Here is a 21,598-nt window from a genome sequence, read left to right on the forward strand (position 1 = left end):
AATTAGAAAAATCATGTTTTATTCATAGAATAAATAGTCTATTATATAACTATCCATTAACTGGACGGTACAACTACAAAAATAATGGGTTTTAGTTTATTATCACATTAACGTTTCGCACTGAACATACGATCAGTTGTTGTAGAAAAGCCCTGCTTACATTGAGACAGTAGTTGGCAAGCGTGAACAAGTGAGATAACGGAAAACATAAAAGTATAGCCTCATAGAAGAAATATGCTGTCTTTTACTGATATACTTATCAAATCTGTATCATCCCAATATTAGAGGAAATAACCAATTCAAGTATAAAAGCAAATTTGACATCATATAACGAAACATATATTAACGAAATGGTTTAATTTAGTACTGTTACAATTAATACAGAAGAGGAAGATACTTCGCATTTCGTAATATACTTGTTTCATCAAAACACTAATTATATTAATAAAAGTATAGAAGTTTCAATAATTCGTCAACTCTATGCAAGATAGATATTTAGAAATAGATAGTGAAAACCATTTTTGAGATTCAAAATTACCTCACGTCATTCGTCAGTTTTAAATTTAATTTCCTATACCACACTATATCTAAATTTGATAACACTGGTAACATATCTACAGTAAACTCATATGACTCGTAGCATGAGGTTGTTTTACAAGTTACTATCGCAAACTTGCCCCCTTTATCATTCTCAAAAACAATTAAGCTATCTAATAAAAAAAATACTGAAATTGAATTAATTCAAAGAGACAAGAATAATTTTAATATTTAAAGGTTAGTTTTGAAGAGCCGTAGTTCTAAATGTAAAGAAGGCTTAACTGGTAAAGTTAACTACGCCTTAGAACTTGTAGGGTTGACGGAAGCCGGCGGAGGCCTGCGCGCGCGCGTAGGCCGGCTGGGGGGCGAAGGCCGCGGCCGCGCCACCGCCGTATTTACCGGGGTTGTATGAACCTGGAAATTCAGAAAATAAGAGTTTTAACTGCTTATGTAAAATTCATTAATATTAAACAGGGGATACTTTTATTCCAATTCTTAGATTTCAAGACAACTAAGCCTGCTCCATGTTTAGCTTAAACTTCCCCAGAAAACGCATGGAAATTGATCATTATTTTGTTTATAGATGCTAGAAAATCATACAGTATATTTACAAAAATGAGTTTTGAATACGTATCCTTGCGCTTATATGGATTTATCGAATCTAGTCGAATGTCGTCTGAAAATGTTGCAAAATACATGATTCTCATTTAATATAACAGAAGTACCTAAACCTTCACAAATACAATCGGTCACTATACATCTTTGCTAATTTCCCATTGTTTATAAGTTTAAAACTTTGTTGTCTAATCGTTTAAAGTAATCTAGCAAAAAATAAAACAATACTTCGGGAAATTTCCAGTTGCCAAGCGATACGTGTGCTTCTATCAATTCTAATACAGACGAAAGCTACGAGTTATATTTTCGACATCGAATTGTTCACACGTTTGGTTCGACGTATTGTCGAACCAAACAGTAGCTGTCGACGCGATGTGAAACTATGATGAATCTTTATTATTTACAAATTCATTGAAAACGTTTCGTACTTAATTTCAATTGCACCATGAAAGCATTTAGTTTGCAAATCTTGTCGAATGGCTAAATAATTTACCAATTATGAACTCTATGTGATAGACTTTAGAATTTAGTTTGGCATGATCTGCAAATGTATATTTGCAATGATACGCAGATTAGCCGTTTTACAGCAGGAAAGGTCATTCGTGTTACAATTGACGCTTTTGTTGGTCGCAGTTTAGCTTTCGATAACCTGATGACCATTTCAGAATCTTTAACTTGTTATTAATTTAATTTAAAAGCTTTAGCGTCTCCTTATCTCTAGGGCGAAATGTTTTATTACGAGTAGATATGTTTCGCATTTATGATGGACGATGGTTCAATAATTATGTGATAGTATTTAAAATCTATTTAATTTTTCTGTAAGTTACTAAGCCGCCGGTAACGGTCATTATCATTTACATAATTTATGAGGCCCATAACTAGTGACCAAGGACTCAAAGCCACTCAGCGTGCGGTGGAGCGAGCTATGCTTGAAATATATCTGCGTGATCGAATCAGAAATGAGGAGATCCGCAGAAGAACCAAAGTTACCGACCTAGCTCAACGAGTCGCAAAGCTGAAGTGGCAATGGGCGGGGCATATAGGATGTTGGGGTTCTAAGGTGCTGTGTCGGTCGACCACACTAGGTGACTACAATAGGTGAACTGACGACATCAAGCGAGTCGCAGAGCATGCAGGCGGCTCAGAATCTTGATGTTTGGAAGTCCCAACAAAAGGATGTCCATCGGCTGATATGATGATGTTGATGATGAGTGATGTTTAATCAATTCAAAGTTATCACCCTAAGCCTGCCAGCTCTGGCCTGCCCTAGATGGAGGGAGGCCTAGCCCTGTAGCGCGCCATTAAGAAAGTCCAGCAAAGGCGACTATGGCTCACCGTCGTCAATGATGCCGGCGGCCTCGTCGCGCGCGTTCTGCTCCAGCGCCTTCAGGATGGCCTCGGGCGTGGGCGGCGGCGTGGGCAGGTGCGCGCCCACGGGCTGGAAGCCGCCCTGGCCGCCGCTGTAGGAGACGGCGTACAGCTGCCCGTCGTCGCCCGTGTACTGGTAGCCGCCGCTGTTCTCGATGCCGTCCACCTGGAATTCGTTATTTGGTACTTGAGCAAAGTAACCGTACAAACGATTCGTAAAAATACTTAAAAGAGGGGTAGGGGTAGGGTAGTATAGGGTAGGATAAGGTAAGGTAGGGTAGGATAGGATAGGGTTGAGTTTTTTTGGGTAGGTAGGGTAGGAGTAGGGTTTTAGCGAAAAATTATATTTTACATAATTACAAATGCTAAAATTTATATTCGTATTAGGTATGTCTTGTGACTATTATGTTATGGAAAATGTTTACAATTTCATCATTCCCATAAGACAACCTTAACATTACCATAGATTTGAATTTTGATGAAATTTCAATTAAGTAAGTTGAAAAGCTGACGAAACTAGAAATGTCAAACTGCATATTTATTTATTATCGGAATATTTTTTATATTTAATTATTTTGAAACTATTTAAATTTACCTAGTGTTAACGGTCACAGATTCTCATAATGTTCTTTAAAAGATCCGCGTGAATAAGGTTCAATAGATGTATTGTTTCTTTGTTCTTTCAAGTTCGATCGTTAGCTCTGGGTGTGGCCGGTGTTCTGAACGCCTCGGGGTATGTGGCTCCTTATACGTCGTTTGGTGTCATTTAGAAGATTGGTCCATACTAATGTTACAATAAATCTAAAAATGTTAAGGCAACTTTGACCTTTTATGCAATCCTGGCCGATGCCCTTTCGTCCGGAGATTGTCTGTGTGTGTGGGTTCAGTCTCATACACGCATACAGGCACATTCGGGTTAGAGGTTGAGTCATAGTGTAATATATTAGTTTTACATCTATATTATGGTCACCGAAATGTCAGAGCTTTAAGTTCCGCAACGTTTAGAACATTTGACTCGAGAATTTGCCACATAGTACATAACTACATAGTGTATATTCGTAACGGTTCGTAAGATGCGATTAATGTAGTGTGTTAATGGACGTAGAATATGATCATGTTTAATGAGCGATGTCTAATTAAACATTTTGATAAATCAGTCAATACAAGTTACATTATCATTTCTATTTCTAGTGCATCCAACTCGTAGTAAAACATATGTAAAGCATGTTTGTCATTAATAAACACATCCTTCACTTAAATTTTATATCTTTAAGTGTTTATAAATGACTCGAGATTACGTTCGTGTGAAATTGTGTGTTTTACAAAGTAGCCTATGATCTGCTTCAACGTCCAATGTATCTAATTAGCTGTGAAAAGGTAACATAGTAACACAGGTGCAAGCTGCTCGAAGTACCGTGGAGTACACACAGTCAGCTGCTCTCCCGTCGGCGTCGTCCCAATCCAACTTTTGTAAACATGACTCAGTTCAGAAAATTTCAAAACAGACATACCTCACGTCCTTGCTCTTCTTGCTTGATGCCGTTTTCAGTTTCGAAGTTGAACCTGTAGGAGTCCTCCTTGACGTCGGAGTCCAGAGCGAGGATGCGCGCGGTCCTCTCGAAGGAGGCCTGCGGCCTGTTGGACTGCTCGGGGTAGGGCGCGTAGGCCGCGGCGGCCAGGCCCAGGAGGGCGGAGGCGACGATGAACTGGAAACACACGAATAACGATTACTTTGGATGTAAGTTATTATAGTCGGGCGAACCGCGCCAAACATTTAGCTTTAACGTTTTAAGTCGATCAGGGGTGTGATTCCGATATTTTACAGTCGTCGATGAATTTTTCGCCAATAACACGTGTCGTTCGAATTTGAACTTTAGGTTAAAAGGGTTGTCAAAATTGAAATGACTAACAACTGTGGTCCGTGAGCTTGGTTGGAGTTAACGTCCGCATGAGAGGCGATACTGTGGTTGGCTAGACTAGTGCTTGTGGACTTATCTTGTTGAAAAAATGGAATATACTACTCGTCGTAGAACGGAATATTTTTTAAATAAATGCGAAATGAACATTATACAAAATGGGCTTATGAGTAGGTAATGTTTTAGCAATTACGTTGAAACTAAACACACAAATATCACGATTTCAGCGACCGTTCCCACAATTAATCATCCTTCGTATATTTTGTATCAAAAACAAACGCAACAGTCATTGTCTCAACGCTACCATCACTCGCGGCCGTGAACAAACAATATCACATCAATCACGACTGTTCACGCGAATCTCACTCTTTTATCGGTAGGGAAAAGGCACTTTATCGCATGAGTAAGTTTTTATAATATGGTAATAGGAAATGCATAAATTTCAAGTTCGGCGCAGGTGAGGCAACGGCAGATGGGCGGCTGGAGCTCATCACAGCGCTGTTGTTGTTGTGTTGTTGTGTTGTTGTGTTGTTGCGGCTAAATATGTTACTTCACTGCGATACTTGCAAAGGTTACAGATATTAATCCTGATATATTGCCAGCATCAATCGTCTGGCAAATAAAAAATTATCTAGTTATAAAACTATTCACAGCTTGATACATTTGAGCTTTTTGATTATAGACACTGGAGCCTAGTGTTTAATATTGAAAACTGAAAATTACACGTCTAAAAATAGTCACAATATCATTTTATCTTCAAACATTTAAATTCTTTAAAAGAAAGACTAATTTTTGTTAGAGCTCTTAAACCAAGTCCTATTAAACAGACTTTGATAAAAGGGTTCGTCAACTTAGTCTATACGACGCGACGTCAACGAATTTAAGTTTGAACTAAGTAATGTAATTGTTAATCTCGGAAACGGTGCCTTTATTTGTAAGTGACACTCGTGAAGTATGATGTCGATCGAGTCACGGCAGCTGTACCAGTTAAACAAATGGTGCGTATCGAGTATTAGTTTCCTATATGCAACTAAAATAATATATTATTATACTCTAAGAGACGCCCGCTATTTAGCAGAAGAAAAAGTAAGGTGCCTGGAACCTTCATATTTTCTTTTGGATTTTTATGAAACAAAGCAGAAAGCTACTACATGATTTGCGTAAAGTTAATTAGTGATGCTCGAATAAATAAAAAAATAAAAGCTTTAAACTATATTATCAGCTAAATGTAAGTTATATGACAATTTTAAAACATGATTGATTTGACTTCACCTTTAGTTGATTGAATTGAAAAAATCAAAACATGTGATTCAAAATGGTATTATCTTGCAAAAAAAAAGTATATTATTCTATTTACTTGCAAATTCGTCAGTTTGAAATTATGTTCATTACAAGAAGTTTTCAACTGATGAAACAGTCTTGAATGTATAGTATAAAGACTACAAAATATCCCACCCCGTGTTGTTTAAAGGAATGAGTGTTATCTATACTAATTAAATAGCTATACTAATTAAAAAGCAGAAGAGTTTGTTTGTTTGATTGAACGCTCAAATCTTAGGAACTACTGGTCTGTTTTGAAAAATTCTTTCTGTGTTAGATAACCTATTTACCGAGGAAGATTATAGGCTATATATTGTCCCAGTATACGGGAACGGGTACCAAGCGGGTGAAACCGTGCGGCGTCAGCTAGTTATTAATAAGTAATAAAATAAAAAGATTAATAATTAATTAAACATTAGTTAAATTAACTTAACGTTCAAAAGCTCTAAATGGAATCACTTCACTATCACAGTTCGACAAGCGAGTCCGCCCGGCGCCGCTAGTGCTGCGCCCGCGGGACGTCGCTATCGATATGCGATATATTGTTAGTATCGCCGCTAGTATATCGACAACTCACCAGCTGCATAGTGCAAGGTGTGAGCGGGTCGGAGGTGAGCACACGAGTGATGCCCCGACGGCGCAGCCCACTTTTATATATACGCATCGAGTACGTTACAAAATTTATTCCACGTATAATGAAACCACTTTTCCCAATAAATAGCTGAACTTTAGAAACTTTTTTTTGCGTAAGTTTTTTTTAGTATGGGATTAGGATAGGCAGGTTGTCTTAAAGGTTGTATTGTACAGCTTTTTATCGAAACTATTGGTAAATTTTTACCCGCTACCGTAGTGCCGTGGCGTGAATTCGCCCTATCGGTACGGAATGCTCTGTTTCCGGTTTTAATTATTTTACAAGTTTTTAGAAAATAACGTATCTTAAACTCTAAAAATTTTAATAAAAAAAATACAACCGACTTCAAAACCTACAAACGTGGGTACATTTTTAGGTTTTCAAGTCGGTTATGTAAGCCGGTGATGTATTAATTCAAGCCATGTTAGAATATCTTATAAATTTAGACTTTGCAGACAGTGTTGTTTCATGTGGTCCTGTCAGAAATGGCTTAAATTAAGACAACACCGGCTAAGCACCGCCTTCATACTGATCAGCATGTAGAACATATTAAGATGTTATTTTTCACTTTTTAGTTTAGTGGGTACGTTTTTAGGTTTTGAAGTCGGTTGTATTTTTTTTATTAAAATTTTTATTATTTTTCCATTTTTAGTGTAAAATTTCATCTCAAATGAATACATCAGACCCCTAATGACAGTCACAACCCATCTTGGTACAAAATTCTCAGCAATACAAATTAATCAAGCCCAAGCACAAGGTAGCTACCGTAAACCATTAAGGGGTTCCCTTAATTGACCTTGGTCTTCATCATCAGACCCCTAATAACAGACACAACTCGTCTAGGTAGAAAGTTCTCAGCAATACGAATTAATCAAGGCCAAACACAAGGTAGATACTGTAAACTGTTAAGGAGTTCCCTTAATTGTCCTTGGTCTTCATCACCAAACCCCTAAATGACAGTCACAACCTATCTGTGTGGAAAGTTCTCAAAATGTTGTAACATTGGTGTCGCCTATTGGAAATTTCCTTATGAGACTTTCAGAAAGTTATGACGGAACGATGATCAGCTGAAGCTCCCCAGGCCACGGTATCGTTACACAGAAAACATGGGATTCCATTTCCAAGGTCACACATAGTCTAGGAGGCAGGAGGTCAAGGTGGCGTCGGGCGCGGCTGGAACAATGCTACAATCGGAGCGATGCTATCTCGCGCGCTTAGCATATAGAGAGCCTGCTGGTATTCAACTATCAACGCCTTCTCGAGTTGAGGCAGATGATGAATATATTGCAATAATAAATTAGAGACGTGTTTTGGTTGATTCCACTAAACCGTATTTCATAATCAAATTATATATTTGACAATGAGGGAGTATCTTTCTTCACTCGTTCAGGAAAGTACTACAGCCAACTGTACCACTTCTGCAGCCACGGAGATCTTTCTCTTTAATTCTCTGAGAAAGCATTCCCAACAACAGCAATAGCGTATGACAAAAGATAGCCCATACCACTTTGTACAAGACTTCGGGACATCAATGATATAGGGACAAATCCCACCCTATGTCTTGCAGTATGGTGAGCTGGAACTACGAAGTCATATAGACTGACCACTGCAACGACGAGGCAGGTACTGAGTATGTTGAACTCTAATAAAAAGGTTGGTACAAGAGGGTTAATCATTTGAATACGAAACTACTCCAATTTGTTTGTGTGCAAGAACCCTAAAAATATTTTATAGTGTGTAAAATCGAACACTAATACGCATGTCGACACAGAGGCTGGGAATGTTGGTGTCGAGGTTGTACGGAACCACAGAATACATAATAGTACAAGCGAACAAAGCCGCTGAACGATCTCGCAGTGTTAACGGCGGACCGTTACAAAAGATAAACTGCGTTCCAATACGTTACAAACAATTGAACAGAAGCTCGAGTCGTTTTACTCTTAATGCTCGCCGTCAAATGAAAATATGTAAAATGTTGCATACAATGTCACTTGTATTTCTCCTTCGTGAAGATGGACTAAAGGAGAATATAGGTCAATGGAGGCTCGTATGAGCTATATTTGGTCAGTTTTATACCCGATTGACGGAAGATCGGACTACTCTGTGAATAGTTACATGTAGTTTTACATTACAATGTATATATAAATAATCAATCATTCCCATTTTTCCACTTTTAAATATACGGGACCAACGTTTAAATACACACTTTCAAATAAATAAGCCATTTTTTCAAATTAAAGCGTATTACTACAAGTAATCGAATTTGTCTATATCTAACTGACGGATAAGACGGCACAATAGTGTGAGATTAGCGTCAATGATGTGAAAAAATGTATTGCCCTATAAATTTTTGGTAAAATCAATATACAGAAATTCTAACTATATTTTAGAAACAGCACTCGCATCCATGTGATGCTGAGATATTCGTCTCTCCTCTCATAGTTTCAAATGTAAAAATCTCCCTCCCATCTCCCGACTGACCACAGTAGGGAGATAGATGCTTGCAACCAGCTGCTCGGTTTGAGGTACCACAAGGCAGTCCGTATCTCCGAGGAGGTGCTACTTCAGTGTGAACTGCGAGACACTAACTGCTGCTGTCGGCGGCTCAACATTTCGCAACACCGTTTGACCTCTTGCGGTCAAATGCAGTCGCGGCTTATCGGATGACGGGGAACTAGATATTGATTTATTAGTATGTAATTGAGAAAACATAACATTATACCTATATTGGACGTTAGAGTCAATTAAGTCAATCAATTAGAAAATAATATGCATTTATTTGAAACGTATGGACAGTACAGGAAATGGGATAAGACAGATGAGGTACAGGACACATCTTAGGTGATTAATATAAGTAAACAGAAGCAAACATTGTATTGAAAGTTATGCACTTTTAGTTGCCAATTGATTGGTTGGAATCACAGGCACATGAAGCTTAACACCTACACTTTAAGTTGAGAGATACGGAGCGACGCTTGTGAGATGATGTTCGTTGGTTTTTGATTTCAAAGAGATTCACATTCATTTAAAGATAAAGAAGTGTTGTCCGATCTGAATGCTGCAGCATATCCGCGCATTCAATTCATCCGTGCTTTACTGCAGAAAATTGAAAAATAGTTCTTTTTGCATTTAGTGTTTTTTAGAATTATTGGTCATAAATCCTTTATTACGATGTATTTGATACCTGAAGCCGTATGAACTAATACTGACGGTGGAGCTGACGCTATGAAAATATTCCAAAATCCGTGAACTACACAGCTGTTTAATAAACATTTGCGTTCAGATGAAGTGATATTGTAATCAGGATTAGAACAATAAATAAAAAACAAAGCGTGGAATGTATGAGCAGCAGCAACCTTCACTGCCTTCGCAGTGATTCAGTGTCTCAGTGTGAGCCTACGTGTGGATAGGCGCAAAGGTTACATTCCTCGTTTAGTACCGATTCATCTTCAATAAATTTTTATTGCAGAACTCGTCGGAAATTTTGAACTCATCGCTCAAGTATTATGAAAGGATAGAGTGAGCCTACAGCCACAACTACTGGATTTGTCCCATGTTGCGTTTGGTATGTTCTTTTTTACACCGACTACTCGAATACGCCTGGACCGATTTGGAAATATCTTCTTTTTTTAAAAGAGTATACTCCCCTTACAGCAGAAGGAATATGTAGCTTAGAACATACTCATATGCATTCTGTTGCTTATAACCACCAGGCTACTCCAATGAAGGTATGGTTGGTTCAGGGTTAATGATGATGACCGGCACCGACGGACTGTCGTGCTCAGCAAGCCACGGCGGCGGCGATGTAACAACTTTCTAACGCCGGCCTTTTTTACCGATAATATCTTGGAAGTAAAGAGATATATTAATACAATTCTCTAAAGTTATTTCGTAGCTACTCGAACCCAGGACTTTTGGCCTAAAGCCACATAGGAGAGCCACTGGACTTACAACAACGACGGCAGTTGTTACAACTTACACCAAACAAACTTACACAACAAATTCAATATTTTTATCCGATAGTGGATCTCCAGGTATCTTTTCAGATGGTAATACTGGAGCCGTATTAGGTAAAATGGCGACGCTAGACCAAAAGTAAGCGTCGAAGGTATTTCTCTTAGGTCACCCACAAGGTGAGGTAAATTACAATAAAATACGCCGAGTAACAGAAAACTGCATGAATTCGCCGATAAAGTGGTTACCGCTAACTGGTCGCCTCCCATTACCTTTAATATAACCATTAATTCCAAACGACCAAATTTCCTTGACTTCATAATTCCGTACATCATTATCGCGATCATTACGACGAGCATTCCTCATTACGTTCACGTTTTTTGCAATTCATCAAGTAAACATACTCGCACTAGCTGCGGCTTTGTTGTGTTAGTGAGATCCCGTCGAGGTATTGCAAACGAAACCCCATACATTAATATCGAAGGTAACGTATAGTTCCTTAACATTTGCTACACATTTTGAAGAGAATAGCTACAACGTAATCATACCAATAACGAAATGTTGAAATATTTACGGGACAATTTTTTCAAGTTGTTATTTTTTACGAAAAAAAATTAATGAAATTGAAGTACCTACGCGTTTATGAAGCGAAGAAAAATCTATGGTTCCTACGAGACTTAATTTCACAGACAAAAGGCATAATGCAGTGGCCAGTGCACTACAATAGGCCCGTAAAAGTAAGCCTATGACGATGTTAAGGCAAAATTTACGACGTTCTGCAAAACAAGTAATACATTGTACAAATAGATTGTGAATATCAATACAAATTCATAATAGCTCAAGATTAGCTCTTAAATCTAGCTAACAAGCAGTCGCTTGTGCGTCTGATGAATGTGACGCCATTCATTATAGCTCAGACAGTTAGACACATGCTCTGGATGTTTGCCTCTCCGGCCTGCGCTTGCAACAACACGTCGATCGTAATTACGGTGTATCGGAGGAACGACATAACCTGCCATTTCATTAATTATTAATTATAATTTACCTGCGGACGGACTCGACAAACGTTGTCCTGTTAAAAAAAAATTTAATAAAAAAATTCAACCGACTTCCAACTCAAACATTAACTTAAACTAAAAAGCAAAAAATAACATCTTGCCTATGTGCTACCTTCTGATCAGTTTGAAGGCGGTGCCAAGCCAGTGATGTTTTAATTAAACCCGTTTAAGCTACACAACTTATGTGCTTCTTTCGGAAACAGCTTTAATTAAAACACGACACTGGATTGGCACCGCCTTCAAACTGATCAGAAGGTAGTACATAGGCAAGATGTTATTTTTTGCTTTTTAGTTTAAGTTAATGTTTGAGTTGGAAGTCGGTTGAATTTTTTTATTAAAATTTTTATTTTTTTATTTTTAGTGTTAGCATACCTACTGCGTGTGAACAAAACGCAAGCAATTAGCTAAAACGTTATTTTCTTATGATAGGTACCTAAGTCTTACAATCCCAATTTTAAAAATACTCCTTAGCTCATATACAAAATTTCACTCCACCTTTATCCACACGTCATATGAATATAACCAATTGTCTTAAGTCACAACCCATATGGGTGGAAAGTTCTCATCAATATAAAATTAATCAAGTCCAAACACAAGGTAGCTACTGTGAACCGTTGAGGAGTTCCCTAAACTCTCCTTCGTCTTCATCACCAGACCTCTAATACAGTCACAACCTATCTAGGTGGAAAGTTCTCATCAATACAAATTTATCAAGTCCAAACACAAGGTCGCTACTGTGAACCCTCGAGGAGTTCTCTTCACTGTCCTTCGTCTTCATCACCAGACCCCCAATACAGTCACAACCCATTTAGGTGGAAAGTTCTCATCAATACAAATTAATCAAGCCCAAACAAAAGGTAACTGCTGTAAATCGTTGACGAGTTCCATCGTCTGTGTTTCGGCTCCATCATCAAACCAACTCCAGACCTTCATAAAATTGTAGTGGCTTAAAATACCTTATGAAAACACTAACAAACGCACTAGCCGTCTCTACAATTTTCGAAAGTTCCCCTCAATTTCTCCAAGATGCCATCATCAGATCCTGACATGAAAAAAATGGGACCACCCTGGAATCAAACCCTTCAAAACAAAAAAAGAATTTTCAAAATCGGTCAACAAATGACGGAATTATCGCTGGACATACATAAAAAAAAAAAAAAAACATACATACAGCCGAACGTAGAACCTCCTCCTTTTTGGAAGTCGGTTAATAATAATAATTATAGGCACGTGAAGGCACTATGTTTGTTAACATTTATCTATACTTGTAACAAAACTATAACAAGTCCAATTCTGTACATTTTGAAAGTTTTTGTTGGAGGGTATTATACATATAATCAATACTGAAGCCAAATTTTTTATTTTTATTTTTTGTATTTCTGTCTGTCTGTGTTTTTATTGTCTAGGCATCACGCTGAAACTACTGACTAAATTTAAATGAAACTTCGCACGATTTAAAACCATAGTACGGAGCAGGTCTTAGGATACCTTTTATTGCAAAAATAAAATCAAAATGGGGTGAAATAGGGGTTGAAAGTTAGTATGGAAAGTCATTAGATCTATAAAAAATTTACCATAAATAAAAAAAAAACGTGTTTCAAGAATTTTTAAATCTCAACCCTTTGAAATTAATTTTTAGTTAAATTTAAACCACTTTCTACCTTTTAGGGTTAGAAAGTAGTTGAGATTTACCAAAGAATAAAAATCAACCATTTTTAAGTTATATTGGTGAAAAATGGTCTACAAGCGGTCGGTTTGAACAAAAAAAAAGAACTTGAAAAATGTCACTCCTATGGGGTTAAATAGAGGTTGAACTTTTTATGAAAGTCTGCCATTTTCCAAATTATGTTCACGGTCATCACACAATCACAATCACATTGACTATCGATAGAATGTGAAATGTAATGGGGATAAAAAATTCAACTCCTTGATTTTTCAAAAGTGTTTATTGTTTGTCTGTTTGTCCGTGTTTTTTTTTTGAATCATCACGGTCATGAATTCGGGTATCACGCTGAAACTTCTAAAATAAAAATAAAATAAAATATGTATGTATAATATGTATAAAATAAAATATTTCAGGCCATTGACCCATATAGTGTTAGTAGTTATTAGCTTATTATCTATGTTAGTGCGAAATTATTTTGCGTACTTTCACAGCGTAATGTCTTACGGTATTTTGTTGTGGGGCAAGCCTGCTGATATACATTCTATATTTGTACTTCAAAAAAGAGCAATTCGAGCAATATATCAACTAAAATCACGCGAGTCCCTTCGTCAAAAGTTTAAAGAAATAGGCATTTTAACAGTAGCCTGTCAGTATATATATAACAGTATAGTTTATGTAAGACAAAATATTAATTTGTACAAACGAAAAGGAGATCTAAACCCACGTCTTACTAGACACGGGCATAAGTTAGTTATTTCTGCATATCGTCTCCAAAGAGTTAAAAAATCTTTTGTGGGTTTGGGTGTACTCTTCTATAACAAGATCCCCAAGACTGTGATGGACTTGCCAATGCACAACTTTAAGCAATGTGTTAAAAAACATTTACTTAGTCGAGGTTACTACACTATTGATGAGTTCCTTAACGACAAAGGTGCTTGGAGGCCATTGGATCAGCTTCCACCTTCACACAGGAAATAAAACTATAAGAAATTGTAATTTAATTGTTATCAAATGTAAATTGTAATACTGTATGACTTTTTCAAAAGAGCAACTGTTGAGTTTCTTGCCGGTATCTTCTCAGCAGAACCTGCCTTCCGAACCGGTGGTAGAATCTTTACAAATAGTCAACTGACGTGTCAAAAGTGCTTGTAAACTGAGCCTACTTGAAATAAATGAATTTTGAATTTGAATTTGAAAATACAAAATACTAATACAAATCTAAATGTATTCAAATAAAACTTGGCACATTTTGAGACCATAATACGAAGGGTTTCTCTTATATGAAGAAACTTTTGTCGCTAAAATAGATTCAGAAGGTGAAATATTGGTTGAATGTTTAGAAAAGTCCCTCATTTTTTAGGTTACATTTGTAAAAATTGGTATACTATGTACCAGGAAATACAAAAAATAATGTCATTAAAGATTTTTTCAAAATTCTACTCCGAAAGGGTTAAAAAGGGATTGAAGCGTTTTTAATATAAATATAACAATTGAATAAATTTATATTATAAGTTATATTTTTATTAAATGATTAGTGAACAATTTATTACTAGCGGGCCCGGTCAAGCTTCGCTTTGACTTATGTGCACTTCTTCCCTATCCCTACTCTACACTACTCTACCTCTACCCTAAACCTACCCTACTCCTATCCCTACCTTAACCCTACCCTACTCCTACCCCTTGACTCTTAAACGTTTGTATAGGAAATAAAAAAGAGTTGTTTTTGTGGTTTTCCTGACAAATATTGTAATTTTTCTCACCTTTTAAACCTTCCCTATACATCCACGAACATTTCAAGACCAAGATAAGATAAATCCGTTGAGTCGTTCTCGAGTTTAAGCGAGACCAAAGAACAGCAATTAATTTTTATATAATATAGATAGATAGATAGAAGATATGTAAAATAGAAACAGAAGGGAATTATATGGACATTGAAAGATTACATCGATTTCCATGCGGACGAAGTTACGACGGACAATAATATAATTCATTTTTAATTTAAGGTAATTAATTAAGTATGAAATTGTTCACGAAATTTTATTTTGATCTCTTTTTTGAAATTGTTAGGATGTGAAAAGGAATTTTCTCCATTGTAACCCTCCACTCCAACCAAGAGACATCTCCGTGCCGAATGTATTCCGTAGGAGTAAAGGATTAAAATAATATATTTCAGTTTCTAACGTTGGACATAAGTTATTCAAATAAGTAAACTGATAATGTTTATATAATCTCGTATGTAGGATATCTGAGTGGTATTTGCAGCTATTAATGTGATTTACGAGCCTAGCTGCGGCTTAAAGGGCTCTCGTCAAGGTCTGCGGCCGGCCGGTGAGGACCATCTCCGCGGCACGTCCGGGTGAAACACATTGTCATATACTCGTAGTAGAGCTTTGGCAGCGCAGTGATGAGTCTGTGCGGAGGGTCTGTTGACGCAGACGATGCTCACTGGTACGACGATCGCTTCTACGAAATATTTCTACGCTATTGTAAATTGTTAACGAATATTTTTTTTTTAATACAACCGACTCCGAAACATTAACGTAGCCACGAAACTAAAAAGGGAAAAATATAATTATAATATTTTCTACCTATTGATCACTTTGAAGTCATTGCCAAGCCAGTGATGTATTAATTCAAGAATACAATACCAGTACAAATAATTCTTAGTCATAAACTGAAAATTATTAAAAGTAACCAAAAATATTTTAAGCTTGAGCCCAAGAATCCTTTTCATACGATTCAAATTAATTCAGAAACATAATCATTCTTTCCAAATGGTGCCTGGCAAAAATATTTCAAGGATTTACAAATTCCAATACAGAATCCTAATCAACGCAACTGTTCGATCACTTTACTACAATTAAACACAACACTCTTTTTAACTAACTTTTATTACTCACTTCACAATATATATAGAAACTAATATTAAGTATCAACCTCGCGGTGGGCTTATTCGTTCAACTTATATGATATCGAATTGGAACAATGGTAGCGTGAGTTAGACGACTACTAACGCCATCTATCGGCGGTCATGACAACTTTTATCGATTTAAACATTCCGCCCATCAAGGACTTGTCCTTTAAATAAACATACATTAATAAAATGAAACAAACTAAAATTCACCAAATTCAAAGAAAGTGATTTAAATGATTTTGCAAATTAAGGTTAACAATAATTACTTACAAAAAAACAAACACAATGATTCAATACAAGCTTCAGATAAAATTTACTCTAAACAAAGTAAAGCAAATCAATGCCAATAAAGTTAGAACAATAGATGTTAAGCCTTAATGAAATGAAATGTGGGTAACAATGAACAAGTTGAAGTAATATGTTAATCTTGAACTTCTAACAGTATAAATGTAAACACAAATAACAATAATGTAACAAGTTAGCTACCGCCCACCGTGACAATTATTAAGATAATTAACTTTATACTAAGCTTTAGGTAAGAAACATAGTTTACTGACAGGTCTTTTAAGAAAATTATTTTTACACTTAATAGTTACTACTCTAGTTATGTTGTCCTTGCCAGTATGTTTCTCTACGATCTTTCCTAGAACCCATTTGGCCGGAGGGATGTTATCTTCTTTAACAATTACAATGTCATCTATTTCAGGTTCATTCCTTTCAGTAGTCCATTTGTATCTTTGACTTAAAGTGACTAAATATTCTTTGGACCATCTCTTCCAAAAGTCATTTACCATCTTTTGCATTAGTCTCCATCTCTCTATTCCAGAGATTTTCTCATCAGTATTGTATTGATCGGGTATTGCAATTAATGGCTCACCCACTAGGAAGTGGCCTGGAGTTAATGGTACAGGGTCATCAGGACTATCGCTGAGTTGGGTGATTGGACGTGAGTTTAAGCACGCTTCAACTTGTGCCAAAACTGTGGATAGTTCCTCAAAGGTGAGTGTGCTGTCACCTATAACCTTTTTCAAATGCGTCTTTGCAGAACGTACTCCCGCTTCCCAGATACCACCAAAATTGGGCGAGTGTGGTGGAATGAAGTGCCATGTTGTTCCCTCTATGCTAAGTATTTGGGCTATTTCATTAGGGATATCGGATTTTGCTGAATCAAACATTTCCCTTAGAATTTTATCAGCACCGACAAAATTGGTACCGTTATCACTGTACAAATTTTGACAAAATCCGCGTCTAGAAACAAATCTTCTATAACACGATATAAAACCTTTAGCCGACAAGTCAGAGACGACTTCCAGGTGAATTGCACGAGTCACCATGCAAATGAATAGTGCAATATATCCCTTATAAGACCTCACTCCTCTGCCAGGTGAAACTCTCACATTTATTGGACCACAATAGTCGACACCTGTAGATTTAAAGGGTTTACTTGGCTTAAGTCTAACTTCTGGCAATTGTCCCATTAATGGTACCTTTTTTGTCTTTGAGTATCTTAGACATACTACACAATCTCTGTAATGTTTCTTTACTTGTTCTTTTCCTCTAATGATCCAGTATCTCTCTCGTATCATATTCAGCATTATTTGAGGTCCCCCATGTAATGTTTTCTGGTGAACATCTTTTATTATAAGTTTTGAAAGATGGCTTTTAGTAGGCATAATAATAGGATGCCTGGTGTCATACTTTGCGTTCGCAAGTTTTATTCGTCCACCTACTCTTAAAAGACCCTTCTCATCAATATATGGAAGAAGTGTGTGAAGTACGCTCTTTTTACGTACATAGCCACGACTTTTAATATCTTTTAGTTCTTCGCCAAATTCAATTTCTTGAGCCTGTTTAATGCAAATATGTAACGTACTATCCAATTCGTCTGCAGTTATTATAGGTTTAATTTTGTGTCTTTCCTCCTTTGATAATCTTGTTAATTTTAAAAATCTTTTACACAGTGATAGAATTCTTAGTGCTTTTGATAATGATGAAAATTTAGTCCATGGAAATTTGTCTTCTGTTTCTTTTATTGCTACACAAGTCTTCATAGGTTTCTCTTCTTCGTGTGTATTAAATTCTGTTTTGTTACATTCGAGTTCTCTACTGTAAAGCCATTGCGGACCTTTCCACCAAAGTTCATGATCTAATAATTCTGATGGCTGCAGGCCTCTCGAAGCACAGTCAGCCGGATTAAAATCTGTCGTTACGTGACTCCATCGTTCATAATCAACAATGTTAATAATTTCGGATACTCGATTACTAACAAACGTTGTCCAGCGATTCGGCAAACCTCGTAGCCATGCCAACACCACAGTCGAGTCAGTCCAAGCAAATGTGTTATTTATACTTATGTCTAACACTTGGGATACTTCGTATAATAACTTCGCAGCCAAAAGTGCACCGCAAAGTTCTAATCTCGGAATAGATACCTCTTTCTCTATTGGTGCAACCTTCGTCTTGGCTGTAACCAAACTCACATGAACATTACCTTCTATGTCCACTGTTCTCAGATAAATAACTGCTGCATAAGCTGATTTAGATGCATCAGCAAACGCATGTAACTCTCGATGTGAATTATCTGTCAGCTTCATCCATCTAGGAATTTTAACATTTTTGAGGTTGACTAAATCTGTCCTAAAGTTTAACCAGTCAGTTAAGAGATTTTCAGGTAATGTGTCATCCCAATCTAAATTTGCTTGCCATAACCTTTGTATATAAATTTTGGCCTTGACTATAACAGGTGCGATCCATCCCATTGGATCGTACAATCTAGCTATCTCTGAAAGAATTCTTCTCTTAGTAATCTCATCGTTTGTGTTTTGTAAATTTATTTCAAATTCAAAATCATCTGCTGTTCGGTTCCAAGTAATGCCCAAAACCTTTAATGTATCGTTAGCCTTGATTTTTATTGATTGATCAGAACTAGTTGTTTCTTCACTCGCGTATTTTAGAAAGTTTTCACTATTACTACTCCATTTCTGAAGTTGAAAGCCTGATCCATGTAGTAGATTGTTCATTTCATTGTACATCAATTTAGATTCTTTTTCAGATTTACATGTAGTCATCAGATCATCCACGTAAAAATCTTTTAATACTCTTTCAGCAGCCATCGGATATTTATAACCTTCATCTTTAGCTATTTGTTGTAAACACTTTACTGCGAGATAGGGTGCACAAGCAGTTCCAAAAGTCAGGGTAAGTAACTTGTAATGTTGTATTGGCTGATTAGGATCGGGTCTCCAGAGTATACGTTGATATTTTGTGTCATCGTCATGTACTCTGACTTGACGGTACATTTTTACTATATCAGCCACTATAGCAATTTTTCCACAACGCCACCTCATCAACAAATGTCTCAGGTCTTGTTGTAATTTTGGACCTATTAATAGGCTGTCATTCAATGAGACATTATTTACACCCTTTTGGGAAGCATCAAAAACTATTCTTAGTTTCGTCGTGTCCTTGTCTTCCCTGACTACTGCGTGATGTGATAGGTAAACTGCTGTAGGATCTGCTATTTCTTGTTCACTTTCTATCAACTTCATATGATTTAGTGTAAGATATTCTTTCATAACTTTCTGATATTCTTCATAATGTTTAGGATTCTTTAGTAACCTTTTCTCAGTAGAATAAAATCTTTTCAAAGCTAACTCTCTAAACTGTCCTTCTTCACATTCAGGGTTTTCTATTTTGAACGGCAGTCTCACAACGTACCGCCCATCGTTATCTCTCGTGGTAGTTGATTGAAATAAATTTTCACATTTGATTTCTTCATTCGTAAGCTTCTTTTGGAAAATGTTATTTGGTTCTGTCTCAAGTTCCCAAAATTGTTTCAATAAATTGTCGTCTCTAATTTTAAGGTGCATGTTAACTACTCTTTTATACTTTGTATTTGTGTCTCTCGAAATTCTTCCTGATATAATCCATCCAAAGATTGTGTTTTGTGCAATTAAATTATCTTTTGGATGTTTGATCATGCCCTCAATTAATATTTCACTATATGCATCTGCCCCAAGTAAAATGTCAATCTTACTGGGAATCGCATAGTCTGGATCAGCAAGAAATGAATCTCCTATTTCTAGGTGATCAGATGATTTAAGATTGCTCGACGGAAGTGACCATGAAAATGATTTCAGCACATATGCATCTACTTGGATTGAATTTGCTGGATTCTGACGTGATTCGACATGTAACGAAACCATGTACTTAATTCTCGTTTCGCCATGCCCCAAACCTGACACCCAACCATTGACTGGTGAGCGCTTAAGTCCAAGCAGTTGAGTTGTAGCTTCCGTGATGAATGAGGCCTGTGAGCCCTGATCTAACAATGCTCTGATGTGGTGCTCACAGCCGTTTCGATCTCTTGTTTTCAAACGCGCAGTTGCAAGTAGGACTTCGCTAGGTTGATGCTTCTCAGTCGAGAAGCTTGAAATAATTTTCTTTTCGGTTCCCAACGAAGTTGATGGTTGCGTTTGATGGTGGGTTGTATTAGTTTCTTGATTTAAGTTCTCATCAGTACTAAAAGAAACATCAGTCTCTTTGTTATTGTGTAAGAGTGTGTGATGACGTCTACCACATTTTTGACATGATTTTGATAGTCTACAGTTCTTTACTGAATGAGTCGGCGCCAAGCAGTTAAAACACAGCCGCTTAGCCTGTACAAAGTCTTGTCTCTCTTTTGACTGTTGCATTCCAAATTTCTTACAGGCATAAAGATAGTGATTCCCTTCACATAATGCACAAATTGGATCCTTAACCGTTTTGGTTTTGTCAAGAACTGAAGTGTGAAAGGATTTAGATTTGGATACTTGATTGCCTTGACTAGAAGCCTTAGCTTTACTGGTATCTATCATTTCTAATGCTCGGAATCTGGTCTCTAGGAATTCGGCAAGTTGACTCCATTTAGGCAGTTCATCAGATGCAAAATTGCTCATTTGGATTTCCCATTGTTTGTGAGATTCGGTATCTAACTTGGAAATCACTAGATATATCAGGACTGCGTCCCAAGAATTAATATCAATGCCTAAATTCTTCAGCTGCTTAAGACAACTCAATGTTGTGTCAAGAATAAGTTTAAGTGCATTAGCCGACTCATGACTCATTTGTTTAATGGAGAATAGTGTCTTCAGTGTGGCGTTACAATTGAATCTTTTATTATCGTATCGCCTTTTCAATAATGTCCACGCTTCCTCGTAGCTTGCATCAGTAATGGTTAAATTTCGTAATAAAACTTCAGGTTCTCCACTTAGACAACTCTTTAAATAATGAAGTTTCTGAACGCTTTGTAACCTTCTGTTAGTGTGAATTAAACTCTCGAATAAATCATGAAAAGATTGCCATTCACAATATTTTCCATTAAATGAGGGTAGTTTGATTAATGATAAATGTACTTCGTTATGCGTTGAACACGACCCGACATTAGGCATAGCAACGTTAACATTTTCTATTGTAGATTTAAATTGCTCGAGTTTAGTTTTTAATAATGATTTGTAGGTAGTGTAAAATTCCTCAAATTGTTCGTATAAATCTTCAGTAAAATATGATAATTCCTTTTTGATCTCTTTAGTTGCTTGAGCCACAATTTCTCGATGATCTGACTTAAATTCACTCCATAAT

General features: G+C 36.7%; 2 protein-coding genes across 2 annotated transcripts; both read right to left on the bottom strand.

Annotated features, from left to right (window-relative positions):
* Positions 1-2: 2 nt before the first annotated feature.
* On the bottom strand, positions 3-6,370 carry LOC112050487 (cuticle protein 3-like). Its single transcript, XM_024088754.2, has 4 exons — positions 6,334-6,370; positions 4,032-4,226; positions 2,488-2,686; positions 3-951 (listed from the first exon to the last, which is right to left on the bottom strand). The coding sequence occupies exons 1-4, from the start codon at positions 6,340-6,342 to the stop codon at positions 839-841; spliced, it is 516 nt and encodes a 171-aa protein (XP_023944522.2). The 5' UTR covers positions 6,343-6,370; the 3' UTR covers positions 3-838.
* Positions 6,371-16,503: 10,133 nt separating this feature from the next.
* LOC128199251 (uncharacterized) lies at positions 16,504-19,848 on the bottom strand. The gene is made up of 2 exons (XM_052887977.1): positions 18,273-19,848; positions 16,504-17,141 (listed from the first exon to the last, which is right to left on the bottom strand). Exons 1-2 carry the CDS (start codon positions 19,846-19,848, stop codon positions 16,504-16,506), a joined length of 2,214 nt encoding a protein of 737 aa, XP_052743937.1.
* Between the last annotated feature and the right edge of the window lie 1,750 nt (positions 19,849-21,598).

Source organism: Bicyclus anynana, chromosome 20, assembly GCF_947172395.1.
Source record: "Bicyclus anynana chromosome 20, ilBicAnyn1.1, whole genome shotgun sequence".
NCBI lineage: Eukaryota > Metazoa > Arthropoda > Insecta > Lepidoptera > Nymphalidae > Bicyclus > Bicyclus anynana.